The sequence below is a fragment of the Sorex araneus genome, chromosome X (assembly GCF_027595985.1).
Source record: "Sorex araneus isolate mSorAra2 chromosome X, mSorAra2.pri, whole genome shotgun sequence".
In the NCBI taxonomy this organism is placed as follows: Eukaryota; Metazoa; Chordata; class Mammalia; order Eulipotyphla; family Soricidae; genus Sorex; species Sorex araneus.
This window is the reverse complement of record NC_073313.1, coordinates 164109623-164127598: the sequence shown is the minus strand read 5'-3', so window position 1 is coordinate 164127598 and position 17976 is coordinate 164109623. Positions and strand designations below refer to the sequence as shown.

The window sequence follows — 17976 nt, the reverse complement described above, 5'->3', positions numbered from 1 at the left end:
TGGTATGAAGCCCCCTTGGGAAGACCCCCCTGATGAATGCTGGTGTTGCTCCAGCTCCATTAGGCAGCCCCCTGCAAACAGGACTTCCCGGGGGTGACACTGTGCGAATGAGATCAGGAATGGCAGCACGGGGATGTCACTGAGTGGCTCCGGGTTCTGGAAGTCACACAAAGGGGGGTCACAAGACGACTCAGGACCCAAAGGGCCTCCCCGCCGCTCCCTCTCACGACATCCGTGGACCCCTGAGTCCCTTTAGGCATCTCAGACCAGACTCGGAGTAGAACCAGCCATAGACCACGTCCTTGGGTCACCGTCCACAAGACCAGCAAGTTCGCCCCTCCCCCGCCGCCCTGCTGTGCCCAGACTGTATTTCCTGCCACCATTGTGCCCGTCCGGTCCCAAGTACTCACGGCCCCTGGCGCTCACTCACCCGGCCACCGTGCCATCGCCACAGAAAGCCGCCCCATGGGTGTGGCTCAGAGCAGGCGACACTTCCCCCAGCTCGCCACCGGCTTCAGTTTGGACCCGGTACTGATACGTCTGCCCGGGCTGGACCTCGCTGGGGAGGGAGAGGAGAACACGGAGTGACCACGCGGACCAGAAGGAGGAACGTGTCCCTGGGTCCGGAGTCTAAGAGCAAGATTGTAGGCGGGGAGGGGCGCTGAGGGAGGGGCGGGCAGGCAGGGCACACGTGTCACAGAGCAGCGGTCGTGGCTATGCCAAGGTCCCGCCTCTTTTCCCTAATGCGGGGGCTGCAGAGACCCCCCCCCGGGGTTCACACCCCGACAACAACAGCCCCACACAGTCGAGGAGGAACCATCTGAACCGTGTTTTATGTTTTTTTTGTTTGTTTGTTGTTTTTTGGCATTTTGGGTCCCACCCGGCGATGCTCAGGGCTGATTCCTGTCTCTGCACTCAGGAATCACTCCTGGCGGTGCTCGGGGGACCCTATGGGATGCCGGGGATCGAACGCGAGTCGGCCACATGCAAGGCAAACGCCCTCCCCGCTGTGCTATCACTCCAGTCCCCTTAACTATGGTTTAAGAAAAAAAAATGATGTTTTTATGGTGAGGGAGGTGGGCACACCCAGCAGTGCTCAGGGGTTCCTCCTGGCTCTGCACTCCAGAATCACTCCTGGTGGTGCTCGGGGGACCCTGTGGGATGCCGGGGATCAAACCCAGGTTGGCCGCATGCAAGGCAAGTGCGCTCCTTGCTGTACTATCGCTCCAGTACCCGCCCCCCCCCACAATAAAATTAAAATTATTTTAAAACACATGTCTTGCCGGGCCCGAGTGAAAAAGACAGCAGGGATGGTGCTAGGGATGGTGCTTGCCTGGCACACGGCTGACCCAGGTTCAATCCTCAGCATCCCATAGGGTTCCCCCAAGCCTGCCAGGAGTAATTCCTGAGTGCAGAGCCTTGAGCACTGCCAGGTGTGACGCCCCTAAACAAATAAAAAGGGAACCCCCAGGAGAGACAAGGATGGCTCAGCTGAGAACCCTTCGTTTCAAGAAACAAAGGTGGGGCTGGAGCGATAGCACAGCGGGGAGGGTGTTGGCCTTGCACGCGGCTGACCCAGGTTCGATTCCCAGCATCCCATAGGGTCCCCCGAGCACCGCCAGGAGTGATTCCTGAATGCAGAGCCAGGAGTCAGCCCTGAGCATCGCTGGGTGGGACCCAAAAAGCCAAAAAAAAAAAAAAAGAAAGAAAAAGGGGCTCGAGCGATAGCACAGTGGGGAGGGTGTTTGCCTTGCACGTGGCCGACCCGGGTTCGATTCCCAGCATCCCATAGGGTCCCCCGAGCACCGCCAGGAGTGATTCCTGAGTGCAGAGCCAGGAGGAACCCAAAAATCAAACAAAATAAAAGAGAAAGGAAGGGTGATGTGGGGGGGCCCCTTTGGTCCTGCCGAACCCCCTCAAACCCTTAACCCGACGCCCCACGGCCGCGCCCGTCTGGGAAATGCGTGTTCCAAATGTGTGTTCCGGGTCCCAGCCGGTTCTACTCACAGGTCCGTAAATTGCCTCTGTGGGTGCGTGACCTCCACGGGCCGGCCGCTGGCAAACGGGGGGTCCCGCCACAGCCGGTAGGCGACAGGGGCGCACTGCGCGCACAGCGGGCTGCGGGGCTTCGAACTCAGCATCACCGCGTCGACCTCCACCCCGTCGTAGGCCGTGTAGAGTCTCACCCCCGACACCCTCCCATCCACAGACAGCCGGACAGTGAGTGGCGTATCGCAGGTGGTGTCCAGGGGCCCCAGGTGCTCGGACGACCCGCCCTGCAGCAGGACCTCGGCATCCAGGAGCGTGGGGGCGGCGCTGGGCCGGGAGACGTAGGTGAGCCACATGGTTAGCGCGTCGGCCGCCACGGCGTGCAGGAAGCGCAGCTCCAGGCTGCAGCCCTCGGCCGGGCAGGGCACCGTGACGTTGGCGTGGGGCAGGTGCAGTTCCGGGCTCCAGGCTCGCAGGTTGGGCAGGCAGGGCAGGTCCACATCGGGGGCGCCTGCCGACAAACAGACGGACAGACTAAGGGCTCAGGACACGGGCGCCGGAGCTGGAGGGAGCCAGAGCTGAAGGGGGGCATGGGTCAGGGAGGGGGGTTTGCAGGGCATGAGGCCGGAACCTCAGAGGGTCTCCCGCGGGCCCCACCCACCAGGAGATTCCTGAGTGCAGAGCTGGTAGCAAGCCCTGAGCATCGCTGGTTATAGGAAGGGGAAAGGCAGGGGGGAGGGGAGGGGAGGGGAGGGGGGAGGGTACGACGGGACAGGACAGAAGAGGCACATCTTCTGGTGTGGGGTGTGAAGAAACCGTCAAGAAACAGCAAAGTGCCCGCCTGGCTTCAGAGACCCATAAATAAATCTCGAAAGAGATCCAAAGCCACAGTTATGCTCGGACCCACACATGGCTGAACAGACTGGGGTAAATCAGAGGGGGGTGGGTGGGTTGGCCTGGTCCAAAATCATGGCCGGGACCCCGGCCTGACTCTACCGTCTCAGGACAGACCTCACCAAGATATAACCTGCTGAAATTTCGGGTATGCGGGTTTTGTGACTGAGATCTCCAGGCTTTCTTGGGGCAGAGATGGGCTACCTTCCCCCACCTCCCTGTCCTTCCTGTGACTTCCGGAGGAAGCCTCGGCAGTCACATCCACACCCCTAAGCGGTCACTCAACTGAAAAGCTACTCCAGCCTTACCGTCCTGATAAAAATACCGAATGCCCTGAACAAACACCATGACCTCTTAGCACCCATATTACAAACCATAATGCACAAAAGGAAAAGGAGAGAGAGAGAGACAGCAAGAAGGAAAGTGTCTCCCATTGAGGGAAGCTGGGGGTAGGGGGTGGGAGCTGGGGGTTGGTGGTGGGAAATGTGCCGTGGTGGAGGGCTGGGTGCTGGGTCATTGTGTGACTGAAACCCAATGATGAACAGCTTTGTAAGGGTCTCTCTCACGGATACCCAACTTATAAAGAATTTTTTTTAAGCCATGTGGAGTTCATGCCCATTATCAGCTTAATCGATGGCTGAATAAATAGCAGTACTCCTACATTAAAAAAAGAAAGAAAGAAAAAGGAAAAAAAGAAACAGCAAATCCCCAAAGGCGACTGAGGCCCAGGCCTGGTTTACAGGAAGCATCACCCTACTCATCCCCGAGAGGCCCCCGAGGACAGGCTAGCTCAACAGGAGGCCCCCTCTGAGGGTGTTGTGACATGGGGGTGTAGGCCACGGACACAGCACCGACCCGTTCCTGCCCGAATTGGCCCCCTGTGCTGCCATTAGTCCCAGGGCACGGACGGAAGCGAGAGAGAGTTCCGTCAGGAAGTAGATAGTCCCACACCAGGAACCAGCGGAGAGGACGTCCAAAGCACAGGCAGTGCCATGAGGAACAGCCATAAAGGGACAACGGCCCATCCCTCTCCGAGACTGGCACAGCCCTGGGGGCGGCAGGAGGGGCGTGGGGTGGGGCCCCGACTCTGTCATTCTTCCTCCAATGATGGTGGGAGCCAGGGTCAGGCCGGGCCATCCTGACCCTGGATGCCACCTTCTTTCCCAGGTCACCGCCGGCATATGGCCAGCCTCTCTGTCCCCCCTGGAGCCTAGCTGACCCCTGCATCCCCACAGCACAGGATCGTGAGGGTCCTCACTTAGTGTCTAAGAAGGACCAGGCGGGTCCTGCGTAGGATCTTAGAGATGTGGACAAGTGTCTCACACACACACACACACACACACACACACACACACACACACACACACACACGCATGCATGCTGAGGGCCTAAGAATATATGCGTGGGGGCTGGAGTGATAGCACAGTGGGTAGGGCGTTTGCCTTGCACTCGGCCGACCCGGGTTCGATTCCCAGCATCCCATAGGGTCCCCTGAGCACTGCCAGGGGTAATTCCTGAGTGCAGAGCCAGGAGGAACCCCTGAGCATCGCCGGGTGTGACCCAAAAAGCAAAAAAAAAAAAAAAGAATATATGTGTGTCCAGGGCTGGAGTGATAGCACAGCGGGGAGGGCATTTGCCTTGCATGTGGCCAACCCAGGTCCGATTCCCAGCATCCCATGTTTGGAATCCCTTGAGCACTGCCAGGAGTAATTCCTGAGAGCAGAGCCAGGAGGAACCCCTGTGCATTGCCGGGTGTGACCCAAAAGCAAAAAAAAAAAAAAAAGAAAACATATGTGTATATGTGTCCATGTAGAACACAAATACACAGGCATGACCTCTACACATGTACACACACACACACACAAGAATGCACATGGAAACACATAGGCACACAGGCACATGTGTGGGCACTAGGACACATAGACATACACGTATCACACACACATCTCCTTGCATTCACCCAAAAGCACACACCTATAGACACACACGTGCAGTTACATGCCTAGGACACACATGTGCATGCACACATAAATCAGGCCCTTGTGTGCACGCACACGTGTCTGCACCCAAGTCGTCCTCTATGCACATGTGACCTTGTTTGAGCGGCAGCCTCCCTGCCCTCCCTGCTGCCCGAGGCCATGGGCAGTGCATGACCCACCTACGGCCTCCTCCGGTGTCCAGTAGCCGGAAGAATCGCACACGCGCGGGGAGGAGGCCTTGTGCGCGTACTGGTGGAAGGTCCCGTCCTCCGAGCAGGCTCTGCATGCGGCTCCCTCGGCCCTGGGACAGAGGGGGGTGGGGAGGTTGTGAGGCAAGGGGTCAGGGGAGGGAGATGGGAGCCCCAGAGGGTCCATCCAAAGACCCCAATGAATATTTTCTTTTTGGGTCCCACCTGGCAATGCTCAGGGCTGACTCCTCGCTCTGTGCTCAGGAATCGCTCCTGGCGGTGCTCGGGGGACCCTAGGGGATGCCCGGGATCGAACCCGGGTTGGCCGAGTGCCAGGCCAACGCCCTCCCCGCTGTGCTATCGCTCCGGCCCTCTCCAGTGTCCAAGAGAGTCCAGTTAAAAGTGGGAGGCGCAGGGCAGGGGGACACGTCCCTCCCTGGAGGGTTCATGGGCTTCTCCGACATGTTCGTTCCTGCCCACACCAGCGGCTGCACTCGGGTCTGATGGACACTGTGTGAAGAAGAAAGGTTGGGGGGCCCCCGGGGGTCCTGAGGGGTGGGTCTCCTTCATTTTACCCTGCCTTTTATTTCTTTTTGGGTCACACCTGGCGATCCTCAGGGGTTCCTCCTGGCTCTGCACTCAGGAATCACTCCTGGCGGTGCTCAGGGGACCCTATGGGATGCCGGGAATCGAACCTGGGTCGGCCGCGTGCAAGGCAAACGCCCTCCCCGCTGTGCTCTCGCTCCAGCCCCCTCTTTCGATATTCTAAGAAGCCAGCACAGACGAGCGATCATCCAGCCAGCTCCTCGTTCCCGGCCTTCTGCCCTGACGTGCCTGGCTGGCACTGGGTCCCCAGGGGCCATGGACGCCCCAGCCACCAAGGAAACCAGGCCCATTGCCAAAGCCACACCAAGTTCCTCGGAAGCAATTTCCAAACAACGTCCAACCCCCTCCCCCGGCCCCCCACCCACACACTCACACACACACCAGTTCCCTGCCCTGGGGACCTCCAGCGAGGCATAAACACCACCCTGCCCCGCCGTGACACAAACAGCCATGCGGGTGACGCTCGTGGGCTGCAGGGGTCGACAGGCTTGTGGCCACCTGTGACGTGAGCCGCGTGGCCGAAGTGTGGGCCCCCTGCGCACAGGAGGGACGGGCAAGAGTAAACTGTTTATGTGTGTTCTGTAAACTGTGGGCATGTCCCGGCCAAGCGGCTCCGGGTCACACCTGCAGGGGGCCTGTCCGCTCCCGTCACATCTGGGACTCCCCCCCGCCCGCACCCCTGCTTTTGGGCTCGGGTTCTATGACCATCAGGGCCGCCCTAGAATTCCGTGGGATTCAGCCGTTCATGGGAGCTCAGGAGGCTTTGCTGGGTGACTTTACCTACTCCCTCCGATTGTCACCCCCTGGACTCGGAAGACAGTGCTCCTTGGTGTGGGCAGAGACAGATCATTCGGGCTCAACCGAAACCCTCAAGCTCCTTTGTCCCCGTTTCTGGAATCCGGATGAGAGGCAGCTGGCCCGCTGTGACACCTTGGGCTTCTCTGTGCCTTGTGTCACCGAAGGGAGCTTGCCCGTGAGCACCAAGAGGGGCCTCGCTTCTGAGCACACCTGAACTCATTCCCTGGGCTGTGCTGGGCCGCCATGGGGGAGCCCCCACACCCCCTCTGTACACTTGCCAAAGACTGTTTTTGATTCCTCTCTAAAAACTCACGGTGAGGCTGGAGCCATAGCACAGCGGGGAGGGCATTGGCCCTGCATGCGGCACACCCGGGTTCGATCCCCAGCATCCCATAGGGTCCCCTGAGCACCGCCAGGAGTGATTCCTGAGTGCAGAGCCAGGAGTAACCCCTGAGCATCGCCGGGTGTGACCAAAAAAAGAAAAAAAAATCAAATTTTAAAACAAGAAGATACAGCAGTTTGGGCTGGAGTGATGGAATAGCGGGGAGGGCGTTTGTCTTGCACGTGGGCTTGCCTGGGTTCGATCCCCCGCATCCCCTAGGGTCCCCTGAGCACCACCAGGAGGAATTCCTGAGTGCAGAGCCAGGCATGACCCCTGGACATCTCCAGGTGTGGTACCCACCCCCAACACCAGGAGCCAGAGGGGACATTGGGACAAAGATGGGGAAGGACAAAGAAGGAGAACAAGACAGTGGTCATTTGCAAGAGATGGACCAGCACGGGGAGGAGAGATGGTTTGGGAACTGCCCCCAGGGGACCCCCAAGGTACAACCTGGCAGACTCCAGAAGGTGCCAGATGCCTTCTATGGGACGCCAGGCCAGGAATGACAGTGCTAAGGGCCACGGTTTCCCCCAGAAAATCCCCTGAGCTCCGCTAAGGCGTCGGAATCCCAGCACACCACTTTATTTTTATTTATTTATTTATTTATTTTTGCTTTTTGGGTCCCACCCAGCATTGCACAGGGGTTACCTCCTGGCTTTGCACTCAGGAATTACTCCTGGCAGTGCTCAGGGGCCCCTATGGGATGCTGGGAATCGAACCTGGGTCGGCCGCGTGCAAGGCAAACGCCCTCCCCGCTGTGCTATTGCTCCAGCCCCATCAGCACACCACTTTAGATAAATCCGGAAGTGCCAGCACCCCCCTGCCCCTCCCCTGCAAAGTTTACATTCTCCACCCCCCCCCCCCGGGTGTGGAAGGAAAGGTCAGTGTGTGTGTGTGTGTGTGTTGGGAAGGGGGGGGGGATACTGCAGAGATGGAGCGTGGGGGGTCACTGTGTGTGCCTGGAACACTTGGCGCCCCGAGTTTGACCCCCCCAGCACCCCTCCATCCCTGGCCCAAGCTGTGCAGTGTCTCCAGCTCTACAAAAGTCAGGGAATCCCAGGAGTGACCCCAGAGTGGAGCGCCCTGAGCACTGCTTGGCAGAATCCCCCTGCAACCCCCACCGAACCCCCCCCCGCCCCGAGAAAATGCCTCCCCTCCCCTTCCTCCCCCACCTTGGAAAACAAAATGATGCTCTCTCACCTGTCGTACACCCCTCCGCCGATAGGGGGCAGCCAGTGCACGGTGAGGGAGCTGGGGGTCTGGCCGATGACCATGGGGGGCAGGGGGATGGGGGTGGGCTTCCGGCCGAGGGTCCACTGCTGGTACGCCAGGTCCAGGTGGCAGTGCATGCGGGCCACTTGGTTCGGGGTGAAGCTGTCGGTGCAGTTATCGTCTGCAGGGCGGGGAGAGACGGGGGCTGTGGGGTCGACCGAGCAGCCCACAAAGTATGCTCTGCTCCCACTGGGTCATCGGAACCCGACACCCCCTCCCCCAAGCCTCCCTGGGCTCCACCTGTCAGAGATCTCCAGCACCCACGCAGGCACGGGAGGGGTCTCTAAGGCTGGTCTCACTCAGCCAATACTCCGAAGGTGGGAGAAGGTCGCTTCTTCATCTCGCCACCAGGGGGCACTGTTTCCGCACAGGCCCTCCAAGAGGGCGCCTGTAGGTGGGAGTTTTGCTGATCTTAATTTTTTTTTTAATTGTATTTAATTTTTTTTTCTGCCTCTCAGAGCCTGGCCCCAGGTGGAGGTGGCAGGGATGCTCAGGAATTCCTTGTATCTGGGCCACAGCAATAGGATAGCAGGGAGGGTGTTGGCATTGCAACATGGCCGACCCAGGTTCGATCCCGGGCATCCCATAGGGTCCCCCGAGCACCGCCAGGAGTGATTCCTGAGTGCAGAGCCGGGAGGAACCCCTGAGCATCGCCGGGTGTGGCCAAAAAAGCCAAATGAAAAATAATAATAATGAAGAACGAAAGTGAGAGAGAAAGAGAAAGGAAGGAAGGAAGGAAGGAAGGAAGGAAGGAAGGAAGGAAGGAAGGAAGGAAGGAAGGAAGGAAGGAAGGAAGGAAGGAAGGAAGGAAGGAAGGGAGGGAGGGAGGGAAGGAGGGAGGGAGAAAGAAAGAAAGAAAGAAAGAAAGAAAGAAAGAAAGAAAGAAAGAAAGAAAGAAAGAAAGAAAGAAAGAAAGAAAGAAAGAAAGAAGGAAGGAAGGAAGGAAGGAAGGAAGAAAGAAAGAAAGAAAGAAAGGAAGGAAGGAAGGAAGGAAGAAAGAAAGAAAGAAAGAAAGAAAGAAAGAAAGAAAGAAAGAAAGAAAGAAAGAAAGAAAGAGAGAGAGAGAAAGGAAGGGAGAAAGAGAGAAAGGAAGGGAGAAAGAAAGAAAAGAAAGAAAGGAAGGAAGGGAGAAAGGGAGAAAGAAAAAGAAAGAAAGGGACAAAGAAAGGAAGGAAGGAAAGAAGGGAGGGAGGGAGGAAGAAAGAAAGAAATAAAGAAAGAGAGAGAAAGAAAGAAGGAAAGAAAGACAGAAAGAAAGAAAGAAAGAAAGAAAGAAAGAAAGAAAGAAAGAAAGAAAGAAAGAAAGAAAGAAAGAAAGAAAGAAAGAAAGAAAGAGAAAGAAGGAAAGAAAGAAAGAAAGAAAGAGAGAGAAAGAAGGAAAGAAAGAAAGAAAGGAAGGAAGGAAGGGAGAAAGAGAGAAAGGAAGGGAGAAAGAAAGGAAGGGAGAAAGAAAGAAAAGAAAGAAAGGAAGGGAGAAAGGGAGAAAGAAAAAGAAAGAAAGGGACAAAGAAAGAAAGGAAGGAAGGAAAGAAGGGAGGGAGGGAGGAAGAAAGAAAGAAAGAGAGAGAAAGAAAGAAGGAAAGACAGAAAGAAAGAAAGAAAGAAAGAAAGAAAGAAAGAAAGAAAGAAAGAAAGAAAGAAAGAAAGAAAGAAAGAAAGAAAGAAAGGGAGAAAGAGAGAAAGGAAGGGAGAAAGAAAGAAAAGAAAGGAAGGAAGGGAGAAAGGGAGAAAGAAAAAGAAAGAAAGGGACAAAGAAAGAAAGGAAGGAAGGAAAGAAGGGAGGGAGGGAGGAAGAAAGAAAGAGAGAGAAAGAAAGAAGGAAAGAAAGAAAGAAAGAAAGAAAGAAAGAAAGAAAGAAAGAAAGAAAGAAAGAAAGAAAGAAAGAAAGGAAGGAAGGAAGGAAGGAAGGAAGAAAGAAAGAAAGAGAGAGAGAAAGGAAGGGAGAAAGAGAGAAAGGAAGGGAGAAAGAAAGAAAAGAAAGGAAGGAAGGAAGGAAGGGAGAAAGGGAGAAAGAAAAAGAAAGAAAGAGAGAAAGAAAGGAAGGAAGGAAAGAAGGGAGGGAGGAAGAAAGAAAGAAAGAAAGAAAGAAAGAAAGAAAGAAAGAAAGAAAGAAAGAAAGAAAGAAAGAAAGAAAGAAAGAAAGAAAGAAAGAAAGAAAGAAAGAAAGAAAGAAAGAAAAGAGAACAGAAAGAGGAATTCCTCATACCCCTCTATCTCTCTGGCCTGGAGTTCTGGTTGGATTAAAACAAGAGGCAGGGTTAAATGCAGGACATCCACCCCTCAGGACGCCCTCTGGAGCCCCCAAACCTCTCTGTCTATCACACAGTGTCCACCAGACCCGAGTGCAGCAGCTAGTGTGGGCAGGATCGAACATGTCGGAGAAGCCCATGAATCCTCCAGTGCAGGGACGGGTCCCCCTGCCCTGCGCCTCCCACTTTTAACTGGACTCTCCTGGACACTGCAGGACTCAAGAAAGTCCTTTTCCCCTCCTGGCCAGAGGCCCCGGCTAGCTCAGCCCTTCCTGGACGTCTTAGAGGACACCAACTTCCCAATCGCAATGACCACTTAGGGGGCTGGAGCGACCGTCCAGCAGGGAGGCTCTTTGCCTTGCCCAGGGCCAGCGTGGGTTCACTCCTGACATCCTTGATGCTTCCCTGAGCACCGCCAAGAGTGAGCACTGAGCAGAGAGTCAGGGGTCAGCCCTGAGCACGGCCAGGAGTGACCCCCAAAACAACAAAACAAAACAAAAAAGATGACTTGGGGAAAGGATGGAAAATAGTTAAGGGGCTGGAGCGATAGCACAGCGGGGTGAGCGTTTGCCTTGCACGCGGCAGACCCGGGTTCGATCCCCAGCATCCCAGACGGTCCCTAGAGCCCCACCGGAAGAGATCCCTGAGTCCTGAGCCAAGAGTGCACTCTGAGCATTGCCGGGTGTGGCCCCCCCAGAACAAAATAAACAAGGAACCAAGGAGCCTGAGGGAGACCCGGTACCTGTGTAGCTCATGTAGTTGTTGAACGGAGCCCCGGGGAAGTGGGTGAAGCCGCAGGAGTCGTTGGCTGGCTCAGGGACGCCACACAGCTTGCTCACGGGCGTGGGGGCCGTATCAGCGCAAAGGTCACCCGTCTCCATGGACGCCACCGTCTCCCGGCAGGGGTCGGCGCACGACTCCAGCTCGCTCACCCCCTTGAAGACGTGGTAGAGCCCCAGGACGTGGCCGAGCTCGTGCACCATGGTGTTGGTGTGGCCGGGCACGCCGTAATGGCTGGGGTTGAGCACCACGCCGCCTGTCCCGGGAGAGAAGACGGAACACTGAGCACTGGAGGAAGAGCTCCCTACCTCACACCCTTTTTTTTAAATGTTCTGCCTTTTGGGTCCCACCCGGCGATGCTCAGGGCTGACTCCCGGCTCTGCACTCAGGAATCACTCCTGGCGGTGCTCGGGGGACCCAAGGGGATGCTGGGAATCGAACCCGGGTCAGCTGCGTGCAAGGCAGACTCCCTCCCCGCTGAGCTACCGCTCCAGCCCCCAACCTCAGACCCTTTGAGAAAGACCAGGCTCCCGTTTCTGCCCCAAAGAGCCACAGCGGGGCTGGAGCGATAGCACAGCAGGGAGGGCGTTGGCCTTGCAGGCGGCCAACCCGGGTTCAATTCCCAGCATCCCATAGGGTCCCCTGAGCACCACCAGGGGTAATTCCTGAGTGCAGGGTCAGGAGTGACCCCTGTGCATTGCCGGGTGTGACCCAAAAAAAAAAAAGAGCCACAGCGCCCCCCCCCTCCGGCAGCCTCTGGCTCTTTGGGGGGGTCCCTCCTGCAAACATGCCCTGAACCAACCCATCAGCAGCTGTTGGCTGCTGTGTGTGTGTGTGTGTGTGTGTGTGTGTGTGTGTGTGTGTGTATGGGGGGGAACACGCCTGTCTCTGTGCTCAGGGCTGCTGGAAAGTGCTCTTCCCCCCCCCCCCCGTGGTTATTTCTTGTGCCACAATCCTGGGGTGACCGGACTAGCTGCCCACTCAAGCAAGGGAGAGAGAAGGCCCCTCTGAAGGCCCCCTCTGGCTGTGGCCGCCTTTGACGTCACCCGGCGGCAGTGCGGGAGGTGAGTCCTGGGGAGATGCGCAATTCCAAGGCTGTTCCCGAACAGGCTTCCGTCATGCAGGGTTCTGACACGTCCCCTCGCCTGTGCACATTCCCCACCAGTGTCCTCAGTTTCCCTCTTGCTCCCCCCTTCGATGGCAGCCACTTTTTCTGTCTCTCTCTGTCTCTGTTTCTCTCTCTGTCTCTCTCTGTCTCTGTTTCTCTTTCTCTCTCTCCCTCTCTCCGTCTCTCTGTCTCTTTCTCTCTCTGTCTCTGTCTTGCTTTCTCTCCCTCTCTCTCTTTCTCTTCCTCTCTCTTTCTCTCTCTGTCTCTCTCTTTCTGTTTTTCTTTCTCTCTCTTTCTCTCCCTCTCTCTCTTTCTCTCTCTGTCTCTCTCTTTCTGTTTTTCTTTCTCTCTCTCTTTCTCTCTTTCTCTCCCTCTCTCTCTTTCTCTCTCTGTCTCTCATTCTCTCTTTTTGTCTCTCTTTCTCTCTCTTTCTCTCCCTCTTTCTGTCTCTTTCTCTCTCTGTCTTTCTCTCCCCCTCTGTTTTTCTCTTTCTCTGTCTCTCTTTCTCTCTCTCCCTCTCTCTTTCTCTCTCTGTCTCTCATTCTCTCTTTACGTCTCTCTTTCTCTCTCTTTCTCTCCATCTTTCTGTCTCTCTCTCTCTTTTTCTCTCCCCCTCTCTCTGTTTTTCTCTTTCTCTGTGTCTCTTTCTCTCTCTCCCTCTCTCTTTCTCTCTCTGTCTCTCATTCTCTCTCTCTGTCTCTTTCTCTCTCTTTTTCTCTCTCTCTGTCTCTTTCTCTCTTTCTCTCCCCTCTCTTTCTCTCTCTGCCTCTCTCTGTCTCTCTGTCTCTGTCTCTTTCTCTCCCTCTGTTTCTCTCTTTCTGTCTCTGTCTCTCTCTGTCTCTCTCTTCTCTGTCTCTCTTTCTCTCCCTCTCTCTCTCTCCCTCTCTCTCTCCCTCTCTTTTTGTTTCTCTTTCTCTCTGTCCCTTTCTCTCTCTTTCTCTTTATCTCCCTCTCTCTCTCTCTGTCTCTGTCACTCTCTCTTTCTCTCTGTCTCTCTCTGTCTCTCTCTCTCTCTCTGTCTCTGTCTGTCTGTCCTTCTTTCTCCTTTTGGGCACTAAGGTTTGCAATACAAGCACTGAAAGATTATCAGGGATATCCCATTACCTACTTAACGCAATCCCTTCCTGCATTCTGGAATTCTCTCCCATGCTATCCCAATAGGCCACGTGGTCTCGGGGGCAGAGAGCCAGGCCCTCCCTCTCCACCGCCTGGAGCCCCCAGGGAACAACCCCCAGGCCTTGCCTGGAGGCGTCAGGTCTCCAGAACACTCCCAGCAAGTGGCCTGGCCTCAGTTGAAGGCCCTTAAGCTAGAGATAAACAGTGTCCAGTGACAACCGGCCTCGAACTCTAGCCCCACCAGTGCAGCGGGGGAGTTTGTGCAGGAACTTGGGGACTGGAGCGATAGCACAGCGGGGAGGGTGTTTACCTTGCACGCGGCCAACCCAGGTTCGATCCCCAGCATCCCATAGGTTCCTCCGAGCACCGCCAGGAGTGATTCCTGAGTGCAGAGCCAGGAGTCAGCCCTGAGCATCGCTGGGTGGGACCCAAAAAGCAACAAAATAAAAAAATAAGAGAATTTGTGCAGGAACTTGGCTCCTTGAGATCTCCTAGAAACTGGAAGTAGGTGGCACGGGGCTGGTTCCATCGAGGAACATGCGGTGGGGACGTGGGCAGCATTAAGGGCCCTTTCAGGTGACCAGGCAGGGCTGAGGCCCAGGGCCGGGGGGGGGAGGGGTGAGGGGTTTCCCCTATGGCCCCTGGCATAGACACGCCAACTTGGCATCGGACACAGACCAGGTGAAGCAAGAGCCGTTGACGGAGAGAGTCACGTGGGTGACAAACACAGCCCAGGAGCCGGGTCAGCGTCCAGATGACCAGTGTCCAGCGTCCGGTGCTGTGGTTCCGGGACCGTTGGCATCTGAGTGTGTGTCGGGAGTGTGTGCACATGGGTGGCCCCGTGGGGCCCAGCTGTGGCTTAACAGGGCTGGAGTGTGGTGGTTGGGGGGGGGGGCCGGGGGGGGTGGGGGGGCGGGCAAGAACAGCTCCTAGAAGTCCTTTCGGTCTTGATTATAAGGGACAGCGAAAACAATAAGACGGGGTTGGGGGGTGGCCCCAGGGACATGCCGAGGAAGAAAAGGGTTGTTGACGCTGCTGATTAAAAGGCGAACAAAGTCCCAGTGGCTGGCAGCTGCCCTCACCCCGGGGGGTTCTTGGGGGGGACACCCCAGTGCCAAGCGGCTTTCCCAGCTTTACAGCGAGACCACCGGAGTGGCTGGCGGTGAAAAGTAGGTGCCCCCGAGTGGAAGTTAAAACTGAGCATTATTCACACACACACACACACACACACACACACACACACACACGTGAGACCAGGCCGGGTACTCAATGTCTTTTTTTTTTTTTTTTTTTTTTTTGCTTTTTGGGTCCCACCCAGCGATGCTCAGGGGTTACTCCTGGCTCTACACTCAGGAATCACTCCTGGCGGTGCTTGGGGGACCCTGTGGGATGCCGGGAATCGAACCTGGGTCGGCCACATGCAAGGCCAATGCCCTATACACTGTGCTATGGCTCCAGCCCTCATTATAACTTTCCTTTTTTTTTTTTTTTTTTTTTTTGCTTTTTGGGTCCCACCTGGCGATGCTCAGGGCTGACTCCTGGCTCTGCACTCAGGAATCACTCCTGGCGGTGCTCGGGGGAAACCTAGGGGATGCCGGGGATCGAACCCGGGTCGGCCTCATGCAAGGCAAACGCCCTACCCGCTGTGCTATCACTCCAGCCCTGCCCTTTTGACTTTTATCAAGGAACCAAGCGCATTGCCGGGAACCCGCCCGTTCCCCTCGACGCAAGCAAATGTGGGAGCAACGTTTCTCCATACTTGAGAGCTTGGAGAGGAAACAGCGCAATGGCCGCTAAATCCTGTCTCCTAGGGGCTGTCCCCAGCCGTCCCCCCCGGCTGCCAGCGATAATTAGAGGGGCGAGACACTTGTGCTGGGCAGACACTTCTCTGGGCAGGGGGACTTCCCGCACAGATCCTCAGAGCCCGAGTTTTGCAATTCCTGTTTTGATCAGCCTTGGCCAATGCATCCTTCCGAGACGATAACTCACTCGGGAAGAAGATGCAGACAGCTTATAATGGATACAAATGATCAATATCACGGGCATATCCTGTTTGTGAGTCTTCGAGGTTTATGGCTGTAATAGAGCTGCGGTCGGCTGTGGGGGGTGACCCCGGAGAGATAGTAAACAGCAGGGAGGGCGTCTGCCTTGCACTCGGCTGTTTGCTCCTGACACCCTCCATGCTCCCCGAAGCAATGCCAGGAGTGATCCCTGAGCACAGAGCCAGGAGTCAGCCCTGAGCATCCCCAGGAGTGATGCCCCCCCCAAAAAAAAAGAAAACCCAAAAAAAGGATGCTTTGGGGAAGGGGTAGAAAATAGTTTTTGTTTTGTTTTGTTTTGTTTTTTGTTTTTGGGTCACACCCGGTGATGTACAGGGGTTACTCCTGGCTCTTCACTCAGGAATTACCCTTGGCGGTGCACAGGGGACCCTATGGGATGCTGGGATTCGAACCCGGGTTGGCCGCTTGCAAGGCAAATGCCCTCCCCACTGTGCTATCGCTCCAGCCCCAGAAAATAGTTTCGTGTGCAAGCTGGAGTGATAACACAGCAGGGAGGGCGTTTCCTTTGCTGTGGCTGACCCAGGTTCGATCCCTGGCATCCCATACGGTCCCCCAAGCACCTCCAGGAGTGATTCCTGAGTGCAGAGCCAGGAGTCAGCCCTGAGCATCGCCAGGAGTGATCAAAAAGCCAAAAAGAAAATAGCTGTGGGGGATCTGAAATTATATATATATATATTTTTTTTAATTCACAATGGCAGTGCTCAGGGCTGACTCCTGGCTCTGTGCTCAGGATCACTTCCAGCAGGGTTCAAGGGACCAGATGTGGTGCCAGGGACTGACTCGGGCCTGGCCCGGGTACTCTCTGGTGAACCCTGGTGTAATTTCTTAAAATTATCCTCGACTCTCCAGTTGTCTTAAAATAAAATCTCTAGAAAGAAACGGTTTGGGGCTGGAGCAATAGCACAGCGGAGAGGGCGTTTGCCTTGCACGCAGCCGAGCCGGGTTCGATTCCCAGCATCCCATAGGGTCCCCCGAGCACCGCCAGGAGTAATTCCTGAGTGCAGAGCCAGGAGGAACCCCTGTGCATTGCCGGGTGTGACCCAAAAAGCAAAAATAAATAAATAAATAAATAAATAAATAAATAAAGCTGTCAAGCTCTCCAGGTTTTTTTTTTTCTTTTTGGGTCACACTCAGTGATGCACAGGGGTTACTCCTGGCTCATGCACTCAGGAATTACTCCTGGCAGTGCTCGGGGGACCCTATGGGATGCTGGGATTCGAACCCGGGTGGGCCGTATGCAAGGCAAATGCCCTACCCGCTGTGCTATTGCTCCAGCCACAAGCTCTCCAGGTTTATCCATCTTTGACATTTAAGTCCATGCAGGGCAAATGCACAAGTCTCACAATGGAGACGTTACTGGTACTCGCTCGAGCAAATAGATGGGCAACGGGATGACAGTGACAGTGACAAGCAGTGATTTAAGTCCATGATCTATTTTGAGCTTATTTTTATTTTTTTTTTTTTAATTTATTTATTTTTAATTAGAGAATCACCGTGAGGGTACAGTTACAGATTTATACACTTCTGTGCTCACACTTCCCTCATACAAAGTTTGGGAACCCATCCCTTCACCAGTGCCCATTCTCCACCACCCGTAAACCCAGTGTCCCTCCCACCCTCCACAATCCCATCTCCCCCCCACCCCACCCTGCCACTGTGGCAAGGCATTCCCTTCTGCTTTCTCTCTCTAATTAGCTGTTGTGGTTTGCAACAAAGGTGTTCAGTGGCCGCTGTGCTCAGTCTCTAGCCCTCATTCAGCCCGCAACTCCCTTCCCCCACATGGCCTTCGACTGCAATGTAGTTGGTGATCGCTTCTCTGAGTTGACCTTTCCCCGGAACGTGAGGCCAGCCTCGAAGCCATGGAGTCAACCTCCTGGTACTTATTTCTACAGTTCTTGGGTATTAGTCTCCCACTCTGTTATTCTATATACCATAGATGAGTGCAATCTTTCTATGTCTGTCTCTCTCTTTCTGACTCATTTCACTCAGCATGAAACTTTTCATGCCCATCCACTTAACTACAAAATTCTTGACCTCCTTTTTTCTAACAGCTGCATAGTATTCCATTGTATAGATGTACCAAAGTTTCCTCAACCAGTCATCCGTTCTGGGGCATTCGGGTTTTTTCCAGATTCTGGCTATTGTAAACAGTGCTGCGATGAACATACATGTGCAGATGTTGTTTCGATTGTACTTTTTTGATTCTCTGGGATATATTCCCAGCAGTGGTATTGCTGGGTCAAATGGGAATTCAATATCTAATTTTTTGAGAGTCGTCCAAATTGTTTTCCAGAAGGGCTGAACCAGTCGGCATTCCCACCAGCAGTGAAGAAGGGTCCCTTTCTCCCCACATCCTCTCCAACAGCGGTTGCTTTTGTTCTTTTGGATGTGTGCTAGTCTCTGTGGTGTGAGGTGGTATCTCAAAGTTGTTTTGATCTGCATCTCTCTGATGATTAGTGATGCAGAGCACTTTTTCATGTGCCTTTTGGCCATTCGTATTTCTTCCTTGGTAAAGTTTCTGTTCATTTCTTCGCCCCATTTTTTGATGGGGTTGG

At 55.0% G+C, this 17976-nt stretch overlaps 1 protein-coding gene across 1 annotated transcript in view; it reads right to left on the bottom strand.

The window, feature by feature from the left end:
* Positions 1-426: 426 nt before the first annotated feature.
* Positions 427-17976, bottom strand: part of PAPPA2 (pappalysin 2) — a 39025-nt gene continuing 21475 nt past the window's right edge. The window contains exons 5-9 of the mRNA XM_055121219.1: positions 11100-11393; positions 8037-8229; positions 5042-5163; positions 2008-2500; positions 427-559 (exon numbers count right to left, since the gene is read on the bottom strand). Of these exons, the coding sequence (XP_054977194.1) occupies positions 427-559; positions 2008-2500; positions 5042-5163; positions 8037-8229; positions 11100-11393 (1235 nt within the window). The remainder of the gene's footprint in view (positions 560-2007; positions 2501-5041; positions 5164-8036; positions 8230-11099; positions 11394-17976) is intronic.